This window comes from Pteropus vampyrus, unplaced genomic scaffold, assembly GCF_000151845.1.
Source record: "Pteropus vampyrus isolate Shadow unplaced genomic scaffold, Pvam_2.0 Scaffold3, whole genome shotgun sequence".
Taxonomy (NCBI): domain Eukaryota; kingdom Metazoa; phylum Chordata; class Mammalia; order Chiroptera; family Pteropodidae; genus Pteropus; species Pteropus vampyrus.
The window spans coordinates 995,682-1,013,884 of record NW_011888784.1 but is presented as its reverse complement, the minus strand read 5'-3'; the positions used below and the strand labels follow the sequence as shown (position 1 = coordinate 1,013,884).

Sequence of the window (18,203 nt, the reverse complement as noted above, 5' to 3'; positions counted from 1 at the left end):
AAAAGACAAAGATGGAAGATGTTGCTTCCTAGCATGATAGAACCTGAGTAGTAGCAACCTTAGAGATTGACCTATCAGCACCCTGGAAGATATATGCCCAGCTACTAATGAAGAGAGAGTATAGCCTGTCTTCTAATTGCACCCCAGGATTCTTTTTAATTTACTCCATAGAAAAATGTCATTCATCACATTTCTTTCTTGATGATGATGGAGATGTGAATACAGGCCAAAAATATATTTTGCTTTAGGTGTAATAGCAACCAGAAAACTTAAAATACATACATTTATTACTGTAGATGAGTACATATATCCTATATTTCAGAAATTTTTATCCCCTATGTTATATTTTGAATTATTTGGTAAATTTACCAACCATAATTCAAATTGTTATAGGTTTTTAGTTAAATCAATGCATTTAATGATTTAAAAAACAAAACAAAACAAATAAGACTTAAAAAAAAAATCTTTTCTTTCTTTAGGAATTAATATTTAGAGTGACCGAGGAGAATATTGGCATTTGACACACAGCCATAATTTATGATTACATAATGTTTTTATTACTTAAATGTCATCTCTGGTAGTTATTCTTTTTTGCCTACTTAATGGATTCGAGATATGAGTACTGGGTTCAGGCCAATAAGCCTCTTTCATGGTTTACAGCTTTACTATCATTTTCTTCACTGCAGTACATTAAAAAAAACAAGATGAGCTTACATGAGTGATCTCTCAGCTGGTTGCAAGTTCTCCATGTTTGCTATCTCGCCTCCCATTAAGTGAATTAGAATGGACTTGCTGGTTCTCTGTCTGTCTGTCTGTCTCCCTCCCTCCATCACTCCCTTGCCCTTTCTCTTCCTCTCTCATCCTTCCTCTCCTTTTCCTTTCCCCTCTCCCTCTCCTCTCTCACCCCTGCCAACACCCCTCTCTCTCTTCCCTGCTCCAATGCATATAGGTCTAGAAGGAGAAACTCAAAAGGAAAAAGGGATCTAAGAAAACACCCTTTATACACATTCTTTGCCCTCCTATTGTTTTGGGGGGGCTTCTAGCAGTAATATAAGGCTCCGCTTATATAACCTTAGTAGATATAAGTAATAATTTATCTTAGTTGTATATCATCGTTTATTCTTTTTATTCCTATTTTCTTTAAATTTGTTTTGGTGGCTGTGAAATTCAAGGACGGTTAGCCAGGGGTTATAGCCAGGTGCAGTGCACACGGTGCTTACTAAATCTTCGTGCCCTGCTGATGCCCTCGGGGCCTGCAGTCTCTCCTCACACACCAGCTCTCATCCTGTCCGTTGAGAATACAATACTTGGTGACCCTAACATTCTGAAACTCTGATTCCCTGAGACTTTTCAGGACATTGAAACACGTCCTGGCAGTGAGCATCAATGAGCATTCCCAGAGATAGATTTCTATGCTAACGTTAAGTAAATTCATTAAAATTTTATTTAAATTCCATGGGCAGAGTTGGAACTTTACCATTGGTAGAATTCACTGAGCCATCAAATATGATATGAGCCTTTTGTTGTTGTTGTCACTTGATAGCCTGAAACAGTAAAACTAGATCTTACAAGGGTCTATATTATGAAAGAAAGTAGCTTAAACCTTTAGATCTTACTTATTACTATCTTCGGCATACCTTTACTTGAGTTTCCAACTGGAAAAATTCAGTGACTTAACAAAATAATTAAGACTCTCTAGCACTGATTCAAGTTTTTTTTTTTTTTTCCTTAACACAGCATGTCAGCTATTTTAATTTGGTAGTGACTTATTACCAAAGAAAATTGTGTGGAAAAACACTGCTTCTTAAAGCCTGCCATGCTGATCTGTATCAGCAGTGCATGTGTTCCTCAGATGTTCTTCACAGATGCAGAAGAGGGTTGCACGGCAGCCAGGGACAAAGCACCATATGGCTGTGATGAGGTGAACGATGATAAAGGCACATGAGAGACGGGAGAGGAGATGTCACAGCTTGTCAGTCTTTCTCCCTAAAGAAAGCTCTGGTGACAGGGGAGTGATTGAAATGGCACATTTGGAGTCCCTGGGCATGGAAAAGGGATAAACAATGACTAGGAATTCAATGACAGAAACTCAAGGGAAAGGATGGGAACAAAGGGAGCTGGGGATCAGCTATAGACGCACAGCAATCCTGCAGTTGGTGAGAGATGCCAGGAAGAGACATTGCTGGGAGAAATGATTAAAGGTGGCCTCACAAAGCCTCGGAAAAGTGACAGATGGAAAGGGTACAATGATTAGTAAGAAAATACAGAGAAAGAAAAGAGACCTGAAATGAAGTAAATTCTTGTAGGAGCAGGCAAGTGGGATGATAAAAATGGAAAACAAAGGATCTTTTTCTCTGCCACCTGTAAGGGAAATGGGAAGAGATATTGAGGTGACCAAGTCCTGTCCTTGCATAAAGGAAGCACCCTTTTCCCCAACTTACTTCACTTCTTAGATTTAGCCCAAATCCTTCCAAGTAGGATTTCCAGATTTCCAGCCAGACATTATGACACCGGGCCAGCAAAGACAGACTTTCTGTTTTCTGGATCCAAAGACAGACAAATAATAACAACCATTTTTTAAAATACAAATCCTATGGTAGTTACTGTGAGCAGCCCTTAAAATCCATTTCTCATTATCACTTAACCCTACGTTAAATATTTTGGATCAATTTTCAATGTGGAAAATAAGGCTCAGAGAAGCTAAATAACTTTTTAAGTCATATAGTCAGAGAAAGAATCCAGCATTCATCTATTTAATTGCCTTTTTCTACTCAGATTCATCTGTTTACATAAGTTGTAGACTAGGCACCTCCCAAGCTTCCTGTGGTCCTTGTTCCATCTTGGGTAAGCTCTTTAAGAGGTACTTTCCCAAATAAACAAAGTGAAAATAAATCACTAAAAGCGTAAAATGTATGCTTTTACATATATATAATGTTCAAATTTGATTATAAAAAATTCATTCATACATATGTTGGTAAACCAGTTTACCAGATATTATGTTCCATCTCTTTTGGTCTTTTGAAAAGACTTCATGCTCTGAGAGATATAGTTATCTCTGCTGATATGATAATACTTTCCAGAAGTCATTTTTCTTCTTATTTCTGTGTATGGCCACAGGTAATCTTTCTTAGCATGCAACCCTGGTCTCGCAATACTCTTGGGATGGGATAAAAATCAGACTTGTGATAACAGATCCCTAGGTTGTCCTCTGGATGCAAGGTCAGCCCAAACCCTCTTTTCAAGTTTTCTTTCTTAATGCAAACATTATTTCTCTCAGGAACTATTCCTGAATGAACACAGCTTCTATATCTTCTGGTGGATAGTTGGATTTCTGGAATATTTTTTCCTCTCCATTTGATCCAGAATGAAATATTCTCACCTCAAACCTACCTTCTCTTAGAACCTTCCTCTAAGTTCAGTTTTTAAATCTACATGTAATTTATTAGCAGAATAATAATTATTAATATAACTAGCTTGTACTAATAGCACAGTCCTTTCACTCTACATATTCTCAAATACCCATTTTAGAGGGTTCTGAAAGGAAATTTTTAGTCAAATTATAATCATTATAATTTCATAGATTTGCAAAGCCTTTCATTTAGCTAACACTGCAAGAATGTATTAGATGCCTAGGATGTGAGTAAATGCACTGTGCTAGGTTTGGAATTAAAGTGAACAGTTTAGACTCGGTTCCTCCTTTTACAGAGCATATCATTTGGTATAGGACACCAAAGAGTGACCACACCTTTCTCGTGCAGTGTAGGAAGTGTCCTGTGAAGACACTTATGAAAGCCCAGAATGGAGACACCTAAGCCAGGGTGGACATCAGGGAGGTGACACCTAAGCTGAAATCTGAAGGAGAAGCCCAGGTCAGAGCAGAAAAGCAGTTGGAGGGAGATATTCCAGCTCAGATAGCAGCACACGAAAACTGCAGAGATGAGAGCACAAGGTCTTCAGGGAACTGAGCAAGTCCAGTGTGGGGAGCTGAGAAGCAGCAAGGAGCCAGCTCTACAACTAGAGCCTTGGGAACTCCTCAAGCCAAGCTCCCCATCCTGGAGACCTTCACTAACCCCTACTTCACTGAGGAAGTAGAGCTGGGATGGGAGAAGTAGTATTGGAGGAGTGAAGAGGGGGAAGCTGGGCAGGAAGGATGGCAAGAGCTGACTTTCCAACCTGAAATTGGGAAATGGATTAAAACAGGCCTTCATCCAGTGCCTTGCACATAGAGAGCCCTCCATAAATATCAAATGGGTTAATTATTGGATACATACACAAAGACAATTCATACATATTTCTTCCAATTTCATAGCACTGTGATAGTTTATAAAATGATAACTAGGTTTCTGGGGACAGAATAGAAATGGTTTAGTGAGAAAGTGTGTTCTGATTTCTAAACAACTACCTTACCAAAAGTTTAGAATGGAACTCATTTGTAAGTAAGAGACTATCTCAAATTTTATAATTATCTTACATGTATATACCTTATGTTATCAAATAGTTCCCTGTTCTCTCAGAGCAAAATTCATATTTTAAAAATAAATCTTCAAGCATAACAGTAGGAGCTTGATAAATATTCAATAACTATTGGTTATTCATTTTTAGATATTAACTGAATAAGTTATTTTATGTAAAGGTTAAGATTCAATGAGATATTATAGTGTTTAACATCTAATATTAATTTAAATAAAAAATGGTTTCAAATCACTATTTTTAAAAATCCACATTTCTTAGTTTTACTGAAGTTCTTAATACACTAGCTCAAAAAACTATAATTCTTTGTATTTTGCAAATAATGTGAAACTTTATTAATATATTATTCTTTGTAATTTTCAACCATATACAGCGAAGCTTCTTTTTGGTAAGTTTGTGAAATTACTTTGTGACCTATAAAAATTTTAATCAAAATTTCGATTTTACCTACTTCTCCATTAGACCATTAAAAGCTAGAGTCTGATATCAAGGAAACATCAATACAAAAAAAAAATGCAAAAGGAAAAGAAATAGATGTTTGCCTTTAGGAGAATTAAATGTTACTATCACTTCACTAATCACACGTTATCTATTTATATTTTATTTTTATTTAATCTTCAAGCTAATAAGGAAATGCAATGAATAAAGCATCTAGTTGATAGGGTGGCTACGTTTACAGTATTTTAGTTAACAGTGTGAGGAGTGACAAGGAAATAAACCTATTGGTTTGATGTTCAATGCAAATTAAATATTTTTGTGTTTTATGAGTGTATCTTATCATCTTTCATATGCCTCATAGGAGTGGAGGTCGGGCATTGTTAATAAGTGCAGAGAAAAATTAATATCCATAAACACTGTATGGTAAAATTCTGACAGAAAAAAAAGTCTCTAGTATCTAGAGGGAATGGGCTTTATAGAAAAATTAACCCAATAATGTAATTGTTGCCAAGACTATTACAATGACATCATAAAAATGTTATTATTTTTGGTTTCAAAACTATCCTTTGCTTTTCATATTATGTTCAGAAATTACCTCTTTTTTCTGGATTTTGTTATAATAAATTTTTTAAAAAGAGTTTCTTAAAAACAACAAAAAAAGACTGTTATAGTGTGGCAAATTCGCCTCTTCTCCATGACAACAGATAAAAAATCTGTAACCATAGCAACAGTAATGGGCCAGAGAGATTAGGACCAGACTGGAGATTAGGCCTCCAAGAGCAAAGAAAAAAAGTCCTGATTGGTTCCTTATTGAGACCTTCTGTGAAGACAAGTTACTGTTGAGAGAAAGCATGGAGGATTAGTAAGAACAAAATTAATTCCCCTGTATAAAGTAAGAAGCTATTCTTTTGTTAAAAAATGTGTCCCTTCCCTTTCATATAACGACTGTTTAAATTGAGGTAAAGAGTCCATGATTAATTCTATTCTGAGTTTTATCTGTGCCATCTGAGTCTAGACTAGCCCTGTGATAACACTCCCCGAAGCCTGGTTGGAGATGGAGCATCTGTGTGCAGACTCCCATCGCTCTCCCTGGCAGCCCCTGTGTGGGCAGAGAAACCAACTCGTTTTTGCTGTGTTACCACCTCTATGTGAGGTGCTTATGAGGGAAAAAGATTTGAAAATTTCTCTTTTAAAAAATTATTTTCTGTTTTCGTGGAAATTCTTAAAAGATTTTTAAGTCATTATTAACACATTTTATTTAAAAAAAAAGTTTTTTGTAAAATAAATCTAGTCAGGATCCCATTTCTTTACACTGATAAAATGTATAGGTATTACATTTTGAGAAAAAAGTGTGCTGTGATTTTTACACTGGAGTATTGATATAAGGGGTATTTGTTACTTTTTAAATGATAAATTTATAGACATGAGAATGTTCGGTTAAACTGTATGAATACTCTTCATTTTAAAGGATTTTGCCAAACGGATTTCTAAAAAATCTGTACTTACCAACTTCAGCCGACATCATAAGAGAGTGCTACTCCCTGGCCAACACTAGATACTAACATTCTCTAAGTTTTATTACTCTGACAAATTTGTTTTTTTCAACAGATTGTTTAGACAAACTTTTTAGGTTTTATTTTAATGCACATTTCTTTTATTTGTCAGGTTGTACCCTATTTAAAAATAATATTCTTCATTATTTTATTGATTTTTAGACATTCTTTCTGTATTATAGATATTGACCATTGTCTGTTAGATGTTTTGCAAATGCTTTGGGTCAGTCTTTCCAAAGGAAACAGCACCTAAAATAAGTCAAGAGCAAAGCAGGAGTTAAGTGAATGAGATGGGCTTGGTAATGAGCAGAAGCTGCCTGTGCAAAGGCCCTAGGGAAATTGCAAGTGATTCAGCATGCAGAGAGCCTGCTTCGTGTAAGCAGCAAAAAGCCAGGCGTCTTCGTGTAAGCTGCATGAGGACAATGGCCTCATCTGCTGTCACCACCCTCTCCTCTGTGCCTAGAAGGGCTGGCAAGGGATAGATGCTCAACAGACCTGCCGAATGAGGAGATCTAATGAATGTTGCTTTCTGTGGACACTTACAGGCCTCTGCCCAAGGTGGTATTTTTCTGGCAACAGGAACACACTAGACCATTATGTAGGAAAGTCAGTGCCCTTGTAATCACCCTCAATTAATGGAGGATGAGTGGTAGATAAATATCCCAACTTGCTTCCCTCAGTGATGGAAGTGCAAGCTCAGGGGCTTGTGCTACACTTACTCCCAGAGTCCCCAGTGGAGTTGCCCTTCAGTGGCCCATAGTGATAACTGCCACATAACTCTTTTTTTTTTTTTTCCCTAGCCTGCACTCCCTGCTCTCGCAAGTCCAGACTCCCCACTGATATTTCCACATAAAGTATTTGCACTAAGTCTTTTTCTTAAGGCCTCTTTGTGGAGGAGGCCACCCCAGGAAAAGCGATACACAGGAGCCAGGCTAGCAGGCAGATTGAGAAGTTCAGCATTTCCCCGAGATAAAGAGTAGACACAGAGGACAAAAAGCAGTAGAGTGACATGACCAGATGGGTCTTTTTACAAGCTAATTCTGGATGCTGTGCAGAGAATACATTTGAGAGAGGTGAATGGAAAGAAAGCAGAAGAGCTAGAGACAGTGTGGCAATTCTGGTGAAATCGAACGATGGCATGGTATAAATGTGGCAGTGGAGGTAAAGTCGATTGATTAGATGTCCAGGAGGGAGAATCCAAGAAGGGGCTAGTGAGTCAAGAATAGGAATCTATTGGGGGTTTCCGGGCTATACAATTGAGGGGCCAGTGTAGACACAACTGAGTTAAGCAGCCCTGGAGGAGAAGCAGGCTGAGTCGGCAGTGAGCGGGGAGGAAAAAGATGAATTATCTCTGGTGTGCTCGTTTGAGCTGTCCACGGTGATTGGAAGTAAAGGAAGTAAAGGTGTGAAAAGGCTTAATATCACCCATATTTTTGACAGAGATGCTACATAACCAGGCACCGATCCTACCCCCGCCCCTCACCACTCTGCCACAAAAGATTGACTAACTTGCTGCCAATCTTCCATTTATTTCACATGCTGTGCTGATCAAGAAAGCAAGGGGAAATTTTATCTATAAAGAAGTCGCCTAAGAATCTGTGGAGCCAGAAATAACTTTGAAAGCTTTTTGCAGTTCTTTAAAACCTCTTTCTTTGTATAACTGGTATGTATTATAAATTGATAACATTTCTGGAACCACTGGGAAATGAGATACGCACCCTCCTCCAAAATGGATTTTCCAGTTAACAGGAGGTTAGTTCACAGCAGGAATACTGACTCAGCCAGCCCCTTGAGAGTGTGAATGCCAGAAGAGCAACTTTAATAAGAATTAGGTAAAATAGCTTACAAAAACCAGTTTGTAGATTAAATGTAGGCAAATGGGTTCTTGTGATTTGGGGCTAGAAATCACCTGTCAAAATAAAACACATGTTCCATAGACTTGGAGACTTGACCACATAAGAAGAAAACAGAGCTATCCAGCAAAGATAAATTATGAATTCACACACACTTTTAATAGAAAACTTCTATTACAGATTATAAATGCCCCAAATGCTTGGGAAAAAACAACAACAACAGTTTTTAATATGGATGATTCAGTTATTCCTGTGAATAACAATTACTAAATTTTGCTATAAATATAGTGGTATTCTATAAGTGTGGTGCAATTGTATATCGTTATGCTTTGTAGAATGTTTTTCTGTCGTTTCCCTTATTAGCAGGTAGTCCATGAGAACCATTTCTAGTTTTTTTTGTTTTTTTTTTTTAGCTTCCATCAACATTAATTTGCTGCTTTAAATGTTCTGTGGTTTTAGAAAATACATAAACAGGTTACTTCGAATTGTGTCTAAGTAAAAAGAGGCTCTGAGTGAATTAGGTTTTCTAATAACTGCTTGGTTACCTGAGCATTTATCAATATGTGTAAGTCCGTGGTTACATTTCCATGTTTCATACCTAAACAGAACATTTATTTTTATGGTCATGTATCTCGTGAGTAGTAGAAACTGGAAAAATATGTGGTAGAATCATATGTGCTATTAATTAGTCACCCTTTTATAAAAACTCCAAGAAATTCTAATATACCTTCGATTCCATTTCTTTGCTTTGCCTTGTTTTTCTTCCTTCCTTCAGCCCCTTTGTGAACGTACCATTCTGTGTTTGCTAACGGGTCTGCTTCATTCTCCTCACCCTTCCCGCCCGTGGAGCAGCACCTCTGACAGTCTTCTCTCCTTCCTCCTCAGCTATCCCGAGCTCCAGTGTCCTCCCTTCTGCTCCCAGAGACGTGGTGCCCGTCTTGGTTTCTAGTCGGTTCATCCGTCTCAGCTGGCGCCCACCGGCAGAAGCAAAAGGCAACATTCAAGCCTTCACAGTCTTTTTCTCCAGAGAAGGTGACAACAGGTAGGTACTACCAGTAAAATTCAGCCTAATCTTACTCCATCTCTTTAGATGTATACTGTGAAGTAATGGCTGCAGGAGATCTTGAGCAGGAACTTGGGGATCATGTGAGATATATACTCTGTGCCCTTCCCTCATTACTAAATAAAGGTCATATTCTCCACTGACTGTTTTTTTGTTGTTGTTGTTGTTGTTTGATTGTTTTTTAAGCAGAATCAAATTAAATCATTTATAGAAAACTTTCTTGAAAAGAGACGGCATGTGAATATGTGTTTTCAGGTTTTGTTTTGTTTTTTAAAGTTCCTTGATTTTCACAGTATTAAGCAGAGACCAGAATTATGCTGTATGTTGCTAGAACAATGCATGAAAGACTGTGGTTGCCATCGAAACACTGGCATTGACGTCACAAAATCCCAAACTAGTTTCTTGAGATGATGAGATGTGATCATAACTTCTCTGAGCCTCACTTTACTCTCCAATAAAGAGGAAATAATAATACTTACCTTGCAAGGTTTTTGTTAGGATTGAATTAGGTTATATATATAAAGGTCATATAAGAGTTTCTACTTTATGAAAGAAGTTGTCGCTAATATACAAAAGCGAGCTGAGTGTGTCTGGTATCAAGAGTATAATCTACTGTCATTTGTTGTTGTTTTCTCAACGTTTTCCCCTTCAAAATCTTTCACAATTTTAAGACTTTGAATTTAGGTTTATAAGTCTAAGGTACATACTGGATAAGTTCCAATCTCTTTTATAAGAATAAACTATGTAATATCTTTTCTTATTTCTTTAAGTTAATTAAACTTACTTAGTGTTCCTTATTTGATGATTCTAATGTCTGCAGTCTTTGCGAGTCTGATTTGTGATTTGTTCCTGCTGATTCTTCCTCCCGGTGTCTGTTTCCTCCCATGTTTGGATGATTCTTGCTGGTTAACTCCAGTCCTTAGAAGTTTAACCGAGGGAATTTTTGAGGCCAAAGTTTAAAGCACATACTCCTGGGAGGATTTGCTTTACCAAAATGAGCCCAAGTTAAACAAAATTTTATTTAAGAATTATTTGATTCATACAGGTCTCATACTGATATTTTATTGGTTATTGAAAAGTCCAATGAATAAATACAGACTTCTGGTAAAGAATTCTCAGGCAGATTTTTTTTTTTTTTTTTTTTTTTGTCTATTGCAAGTAAGCTAAGGATGAGATAGCCATGCATATTCATTCATCAGTTCTTTCATGAAGCTAATTTCATTTTCTAGTTTACCCACTGAGGTTTGCTCTTTTAGGATCCTGGCTATATGCAGGATTTCCCAATCAGCCCTTTTATCCTACTTTATCTGCAAGCTTTGTTTCCTATTCTTTTCCCTTGGTGGTTTCTAAAATTTCTAGCTCTAGATTTCTATTGATGGGCAAATATCCTCAGGCAAACACCAGATCCACAGGTCACTTTTCTCACTATGATAGTTCTCTTACTTTGCTGCTAGCATATTCATGGATAATTTTTAAAAAAATAAATAAAAGATATTTTTAATAATTTACCTAACATTTTAGGTGTGCTGTATACATAAGGATTTTTTTTTATATAATATCTAGTTTGCCGTATTGTTTGAAATGGAATTTTACAATGTTTATCAAATGCCCATATGGTCGGTATTATTAGTATATGTCATTAATTATTGACATTTGAACAAGTACATTTGAATACAATAAGCATGTTCAGTGTTTGGAAAAAATTTATTTAAGATTGAAGCAAAGTCACTCTGTAAACATCTCACTTAGAAGGAATCAGAGAGGTAGGATGCTGTCTTAATAGATCTTTCCATTCTATTCCTTAGGCATTTTCTAAGTTTCTCTCCTCCCCACGGGCCTTTGGGATTTCTATAATGCCAGTTAAAGGTGCTCAAAGAGATCAGCATGGGAAAGCTCAGTTTGCTTCAGAGAAACACTATGTCGCTGAATTCCCAGACTCGGTAGAGAAGAACACCTACTTACAGATGTCCTCGACAGACCTCCCTGTACCTCTGACATGGGGCGGGAACATCATCGTGTTCTACAATAGATGAGGATTTTTATGGAGCAACTAGGGTCTTTCTAAAGTGTCTGTTGGCTTGGCTGGGTTCTGAGTTCTGCATCGTTTCTTCCATGGTAAACCTCCTCTTATAAATAACCAGTCTAAAGTGGACACCCATTGGTAGTCGGGGTTCTCTGGGACGTGACTGCTGCTTCCTTCATCTCCGAATGAGGACCACGTTCACTTTCTGTAAAATTTAGCAGCCAAAGGAGATTTAACCTGTTTCATGCATCTACGTATATGAAATAATTTTTGGTGGTGGTGGCATGAGGAAGTAGAAAGAGAGGGAGAAAAAGAAAGGAGGGAGGGAGGAAGAGGGAGGGGGAGAGGGAAGGGGAAAGAGACAGAGAGAGAGAGAGAGATTGAGAGAGATTGAGAGAGAGAGAGAGAGAACGAAGTGCCCTGATGAGCTCTAGTTGTTCTCAGGGTTGAGCTCACCCCAGTCCTGGCTATCATCATTCATTCTTGTGGAGAAGAATGGTCTAGGTGGCCGTCAAAAGTATTCTAGTGCCTATTGAAGTGCTAGTAGAGAGCATGTGGGGGGAAGCTGGGATTCAAGGGTGAGGCTTCTGGTCCCTCTAATTTGTGAGTGCTTTAAACACATGACGATCTTTAGGAACACCTTGGGGGTTTGAAACAGACAACAATGGTTGGGCTGGCCAGAGTGGTATTCAGTTCAAAATGCTGCAGTGTGATAACCAGATGGAACAGTACAACTTCTTTCACGCTGTGTCTCAAAATACTTTCCTTTCTAGTTCACAGCAACAGTTAAAGTATATCCTTTTTTTAAGTTTCTTTTTTCCTCCCCACAGTTTGACCTGGCCTTAAAATGAAAGGAGAGAAACACACACACACACACACACACACACACACACACAGCGCCTGTGTTCCCTAAGATCATTCATTACCATGAAGAAACAGGCATTTGTTTTAGTCTTATCTCTGCGTCTGTTTAACTCTGTGACCTTTTGATAAGTCTCATAAGCTCTTTGGATTTCAGTGTGTACAGTTGTGAGAGCCGGAGGTAATCATTCTTGCCCAGTTGTCTTGATGTATCCCCATGGATTTCGTGGAGGCTTCTTAAATCTAACCTGTCCAAAATCATCCTCACTGCCTCTTCCTTAAATATACTTTTTCTTCTCTTTTCTTATATTAGTACCTTTTTATAGTTTATATTAGTTTATATTAGTACCTTTTATCCTGATGACCAAAAAGGGGCAGAGGGAAACCCAAGTCATGTTTTACTCCTCTCTGGCTCTCAGTAGTGCCCTTAGTCATCAAATCCTGTCAGATCCAATTTGGCCCCGGCTCAGCCATGCTCTTTTTATTCTGTGTTCTTCATTGTCACTTACCTGATCTCTGACAATAGCTTCTCACCTCCTAATCCATCCTCCTCACTGTCTGTAGTTATCTTTTTGAAATACAGTTTGGATCACTCACTCCACTGGTAAAAAATGTGAAGGTTCTTACATTTAAATATAAAATTTTTACATTAAGACATGCACGTAATAACTTTCAGACTCCTTTAAAGAAGTCTATCTCTAAACCATCTATAGGTAGAATGTGGTTTCTATAATCTGTAATGGTTAAAATATATCACTGAGTTCCAAATGGCTAGATTTGGAAATGGAACTACTGTTTGTCAGATGTGTGACTTCTGTGTATTTGATTATGTAAAAAAAAAAAAAAAAACAAGAATAACATCTTTCTGCTATAATTGACAAAGGGAAGATAAATTCTAACTCTCATAACTAATTGAAAGAATTCAAGTGAAGCATCCAGGTCAGTCACTGCACATAGGCAGGATGGAGGGGCTTGAGATACTGTGAGCTCAGAGACAATATAGAAAAAAAGACTGCAAATAATGTTTAAAGGGTGGTAGGTAGGTAATGATGATAATAATAATAATAATAATAATAATAATAATAATAATAAAAAGTTGGTACTTTTTAAGGAACCATTTATTTTCATAACTGCTCACTGTTTCCTACTTATAAGACCATTTTATCCTTTCTTTATCTATTGAAATCTTGTCTTCCCAGCCCATAGATCAATCCTTAGTTCCCCCGAGGCTGGTCACTTCTGTGGTCATATCAGGGTCCAGAGTCCTCAACACCAATCACTGCAGCCTCTCCGCGATCTCTGTTCAGATATCACACTTTCATCTCACCGGCTAGAAGTTTATTTTCCTGTCTTCTCTTTAAGACTCTGATTACAGCAAACCTTCGAGTCCATAGAGACCAACAATTCAGTGATTCTACAGTGTTTTCATTATTTCTTATCTTTCATGTTTTCCTTGTTAAATAGCTAAAATCTCATGGCCAATTATTATAAACACCAATGTTTTGCTTGCCACTCTCTCATTTCATATTGATTTCTTGGCAAATACCAACCCACATAAATGTAATTTTCTACCTACTCTTTACTTGCACACGTGTAGTGAATATAACAGGAAGAAAATATATAACTGTTCTGACTAGTCTTTAAATTCATAACTATTCATCTTAAGTCGCCCCTTAATTCTGTCAGAGGTTGTATTACACATATCTGTCAACCTCTCTCACACATGCTTCTAATAATATTTCATGCCTTTTCTCTCTTCTCAAATCTCTAACACCTTCCCTCTTCCCTCACTCTTAGTTGACCTGGCTTCTCATTTCCTGAAAAATAGTAGCAATCAGAATGGAAGTTCTATAAGCTTCCATATCTAATTTAACTACCCCAGTGTGTCTTTAAGTGTATAATCTGCCTTTCCTAAAATTTCTGTAACAGAACCGCACAGACTCTTAACTAAGTTCAAACCTTCACTTCTGCACTAGATCCCACCCTTCCTTACAAACAAAACTTCGGCCATTTTTTCTCTCTCCTCATCATTGATTTTTCCCACTCTTGTGGGTCACGTCCATCAGCGTACAAGCAGGCAGTTGTATTTTTTTCTCTCAACGAATTCTCCCTTGATCCCATTTCTCTCTCCTCTATCACTCCATTCTCTGTTCCCTTTTGTAGCAATGTTCCAGGAATTGTCTAACTGTTTTCCAAAACCTTACCTCATATTCTAATCATGATTCTGTCACTAGAATATCAGTCACTCCTCTTATCAGAATTTACCAGTGACCTCCATGGTGCTAAACCAAGTAGTCAGTTTCTGGCTCTCACGTGACTTTAATAGTCAGCAAATTTTGTCACATTTGATTACTCCCCTAATCTTGAACTCATTCTTCCCTGGGTTCTATTACACACAGTCTCCCAGTTCTACTCCAGTGCCTCTGGCTATTGATTTTTAGGCTCTTTTACTTTTTACTCCCAATCATCCTAACCTGTGAATATGGGCTTGTCCTAATACAGAAGCTTTGGAGATTTTTTTTTTCATTCAGTTTGGGACTTTAAATTTTGTCATTATGCTGATGTCTTCGAAAGATGTATCTCTGTTCCTGATGTTTTCCCTGCATCATGCATCCACATTCCTACTTGAATTTTCAACTTAGATTTCCACGAGTGTGTCAAACTTATAATCAAAACCAAATACTTGTTTTCCTCCAACCCAAACCCCCCTTCAAATACTTTATCATTCCAGTAGTTCCTCCATCTCAGTGAAATCTATGTATTTCTCATTAATCAGGCCAGAATCCTTGGATTATTCCTTAATCCTTTTTCTTACATCCTATACCAAATTCATCATCAAATCTTGGCAATACTGTCAAAATACATCTTGAATCCATGAAACAATATGATACTTGATATTTGCTACAAAATAATACTAATGGTTATGACTTCATTCTTTGGTCTGAGTGATGGGAATAAAATGGTTTATTATATTATTGCCTAATTTTTACATCATCCATAATGGTATCTTCCATAATAAAAAAGTTAAAATCAAATAAATAAATAAATATAAATAAAACATATGATATCACTTCTTGCACCATCTGACTACCATCAAGTCTCATCTGAACTATGCCAAGAAACCTCCCAAATCATTTCTCAGTATAGCAGCTAGAGTAAACCTTTAAACACATATGTCAGACGGTGTCATTCTTCTGCTTCAGAACCCTCCAGTGACTCCCTGTCTCATTCGGAATAAAAACAGAAGTCCTCCTGCTCTGGCCCCTTGTCACCTTTCTAGCTTTATCACTTCCTAGTCTTACTATTTTCTTACTAGTTTCTTACTCCTCTGAATATACCAAGAATCCTCCGCTTTCAAGACCTTTGCACTTGCTGTTCAATCTGCCTAGAATGCTTCTCCCCTCAGAGATCTACGAGGATTATTCTCTAACTTCCACTAAGTCTTCGCCAAAATGACACCTTTCCTGGGAGGTCTGACCTGACCCCTATGTTCCCTATGCCCTTTTCCCTATGCCCTTAATTTTCTTCACAGCTTCATTACCTTCTACTTATTGCTTCCTGAATCCCCTTTCTTGCCACCAGAATATAAGCTTCATGTGGGCAGAGATGTTTTTATCTCCTTTATTCATTGAGCTGTTCTCAGCATTTAGAGGAACACCTAACCCATAGTAAATACAAAATACTTGTTGAATTGAAGCCCTAACTGAAATGTCAATTACTATGTGAAACTCTCCAAGGTCCTCCAGGTCCATAGTCATCAATTTCTCCTTCATCCTCCCCTTTTACTTTGATGACATCGCTATTGTAGCATATGCATGCAACCTTTTGTCAGGTTTTGGGTGTGTGTGAGTATGTGTATATTTCCCACCCTGATGATTGAGACTAATTATTATTTATAATTCCGTACCCAAGTATCTAGTTTCATGACTTCTGGAGACATTTACTGATTAGAACAGATGTAGTAAAGGCGGCAGAGATACAGATGTGGTATTCTTAATAGATTTTTTTCCTTAACTGATAAACAAATTGTGCAGATGAGGAGGATGAATAAACTGCAGTTCAAGAAAAACTTCTTTTTTTTTTCATTGAGAGAAAAAAAGTTGATTTTGAAATTTGATTTCAATATCCTGGTTCATTTTGTGTTTTCTAGCTCTCTACTAGAGTGAATATATGCCATATGTTTCTGAGCTGTTAGCGGTGATGCTCATTTGCTCATATTCATTTATTCAGCTCCTTAACAAAATAGCTTTTTAGAAGGCAGTGGATTGGATGTTTGCCTTGGATTAGCAATGACTTCGTCAGGCACATTATTCTAGCTCAAATTATCATTAATCTCTCTGACTGGTTAAGGGTGTCAATAATGCAAGTGCATTTTTTTTTTTTTTTTTTAATTTCAGCTCTTTGGGTGCTTTCATTCCGTAAACCAGAGAGTAGCATAAATTCTAGAAATTGGAAGCCAGAATTCACAGAGACAGAATTCCTTCGGGGATATCCAACTGTCCCCTCCTAGGACCTAAAAATCATTAGAGTTGAAAGTGATCTTGGGAATCATAGTCCAGCTTCCTTTTACTTTGTACTTAAGGATGGTGCTTAGGGGAGGGAGGGCTAAATCCCTCGCCTAAGGCCACAGAGTAAGCAGGAATAATGAGAGCAGGCATTTATTGAGCCCTTACTGTGCCAGATACCAAACTAAGCATCTTATGTCAATTATCTATTTAATCTTCACAGCAAAACATTATCCAGATGAGGCTTAAAGAAGTTTACACCTCTGTCATAGAGCTAGTAAGTGGTAGAACCAGGATTTAAGGCAGACCTGACTCCAAAACCAGGTGTTCTCAATCGTTTCCTCCTAAGTGGATTAACCTGGAAGAGAAAGAAGCTTCATCTTTGTAGGATTATGACATGGATTTCTTCTATAGCCTTATTTCTGATAATTTTCTGACTTAATGGCCAAGTTGATATGCGTCATTTATTTACCACATATAAACCACAATAGCAGACTCTTTAATGTATATATAGAATATTATACATCCCATTTAATAATCTAAAATTACTATGGAGTGTGACAGTGTAGGTGAAAGATGAAGGCTGTGCAGCTCTGGAATTGAACTGCAAGAGTTTCAAACCTGACTCTGAATTTTACGAGCTGTGTAGCCTTGGGTCACTTACTGGTGCCTTACTTTCCTCATGTGGGATAATAATCGTATCTGACATGTAAGATTGTGATGAGTGTTAGATTAAGAAAAAGTGCCTAAACACTTGTTCGTTGCCTGGTGCATCAAAAGCACTCGATTCTTCTTCGCTAGTGCCGTGTGCAAATCATCCTGTGGGTTGGAAACGGAAATCAATGAAATACAGATATTTCCTAATTCATGTTGAGAAAGGATTTTATCACTTTCACAAGCATTAGCCCATTTGATCCTCAGATAAGGCAGATATGATAATCTGCACATTACAGAAGAGGATGCCTTGCTCTGTTCAGAAAGTCTAAAAAATATTGCCTAAGGAGCACACGACTAGTAAATATTAAAAGCAGGATTTAAATACAAGATTTCTAGCCCAGTGATCTCCTCACTATACCATACAAAGTAAAAGATATTTTTCGTAAAAGAGGTACATATAAAGTACTGTGGGAGTTCAGAAGAGAGAGTGAAAACACTTTCATGAGCATCATTCAATTTAATCCTCACAATAACCCTGTGAGGTATGCAGATAAGGACCGGTATCTTCATTTTGCAAATGAAGCAGGGTAGCTCCAAGATAGCCCCTGACTTGCTCAAGGTCATATACTTATTTTGTGGCAGAACAAAGACTGTACTGAGTCTTTGCAATTGCAACACTGTATGCTTTATATTGCTTTATGCTGCCTCAGAAACCTGTCCTCACTGCTCAGGATTAGAGACCGGCTTTCCATGATTGACATGGAGGATTCATTTCAGAAT

The 18,203-nt window shown here is 37.5% G+C and overlaps 1 protein-coding gene across 1 annotated transcript in view; it reads left to right on the top strand.

The window, feature by feature from the left end:
- DCC (DCC netrin 1 receptor) overlaps window positions 1-18,203 on the top strand; it is a 538,543-nt gene that overhangs the window by 220,687 nt on the left and 299,653 nt on the right. The window contains 1 exon segment of the mRNA XM_011362349.2: window positions 9,200-9,356. Within this exon segment, the coding sequence (XP_011360651.1) occupies window positions 9,200-9,356 (157 nt within the window).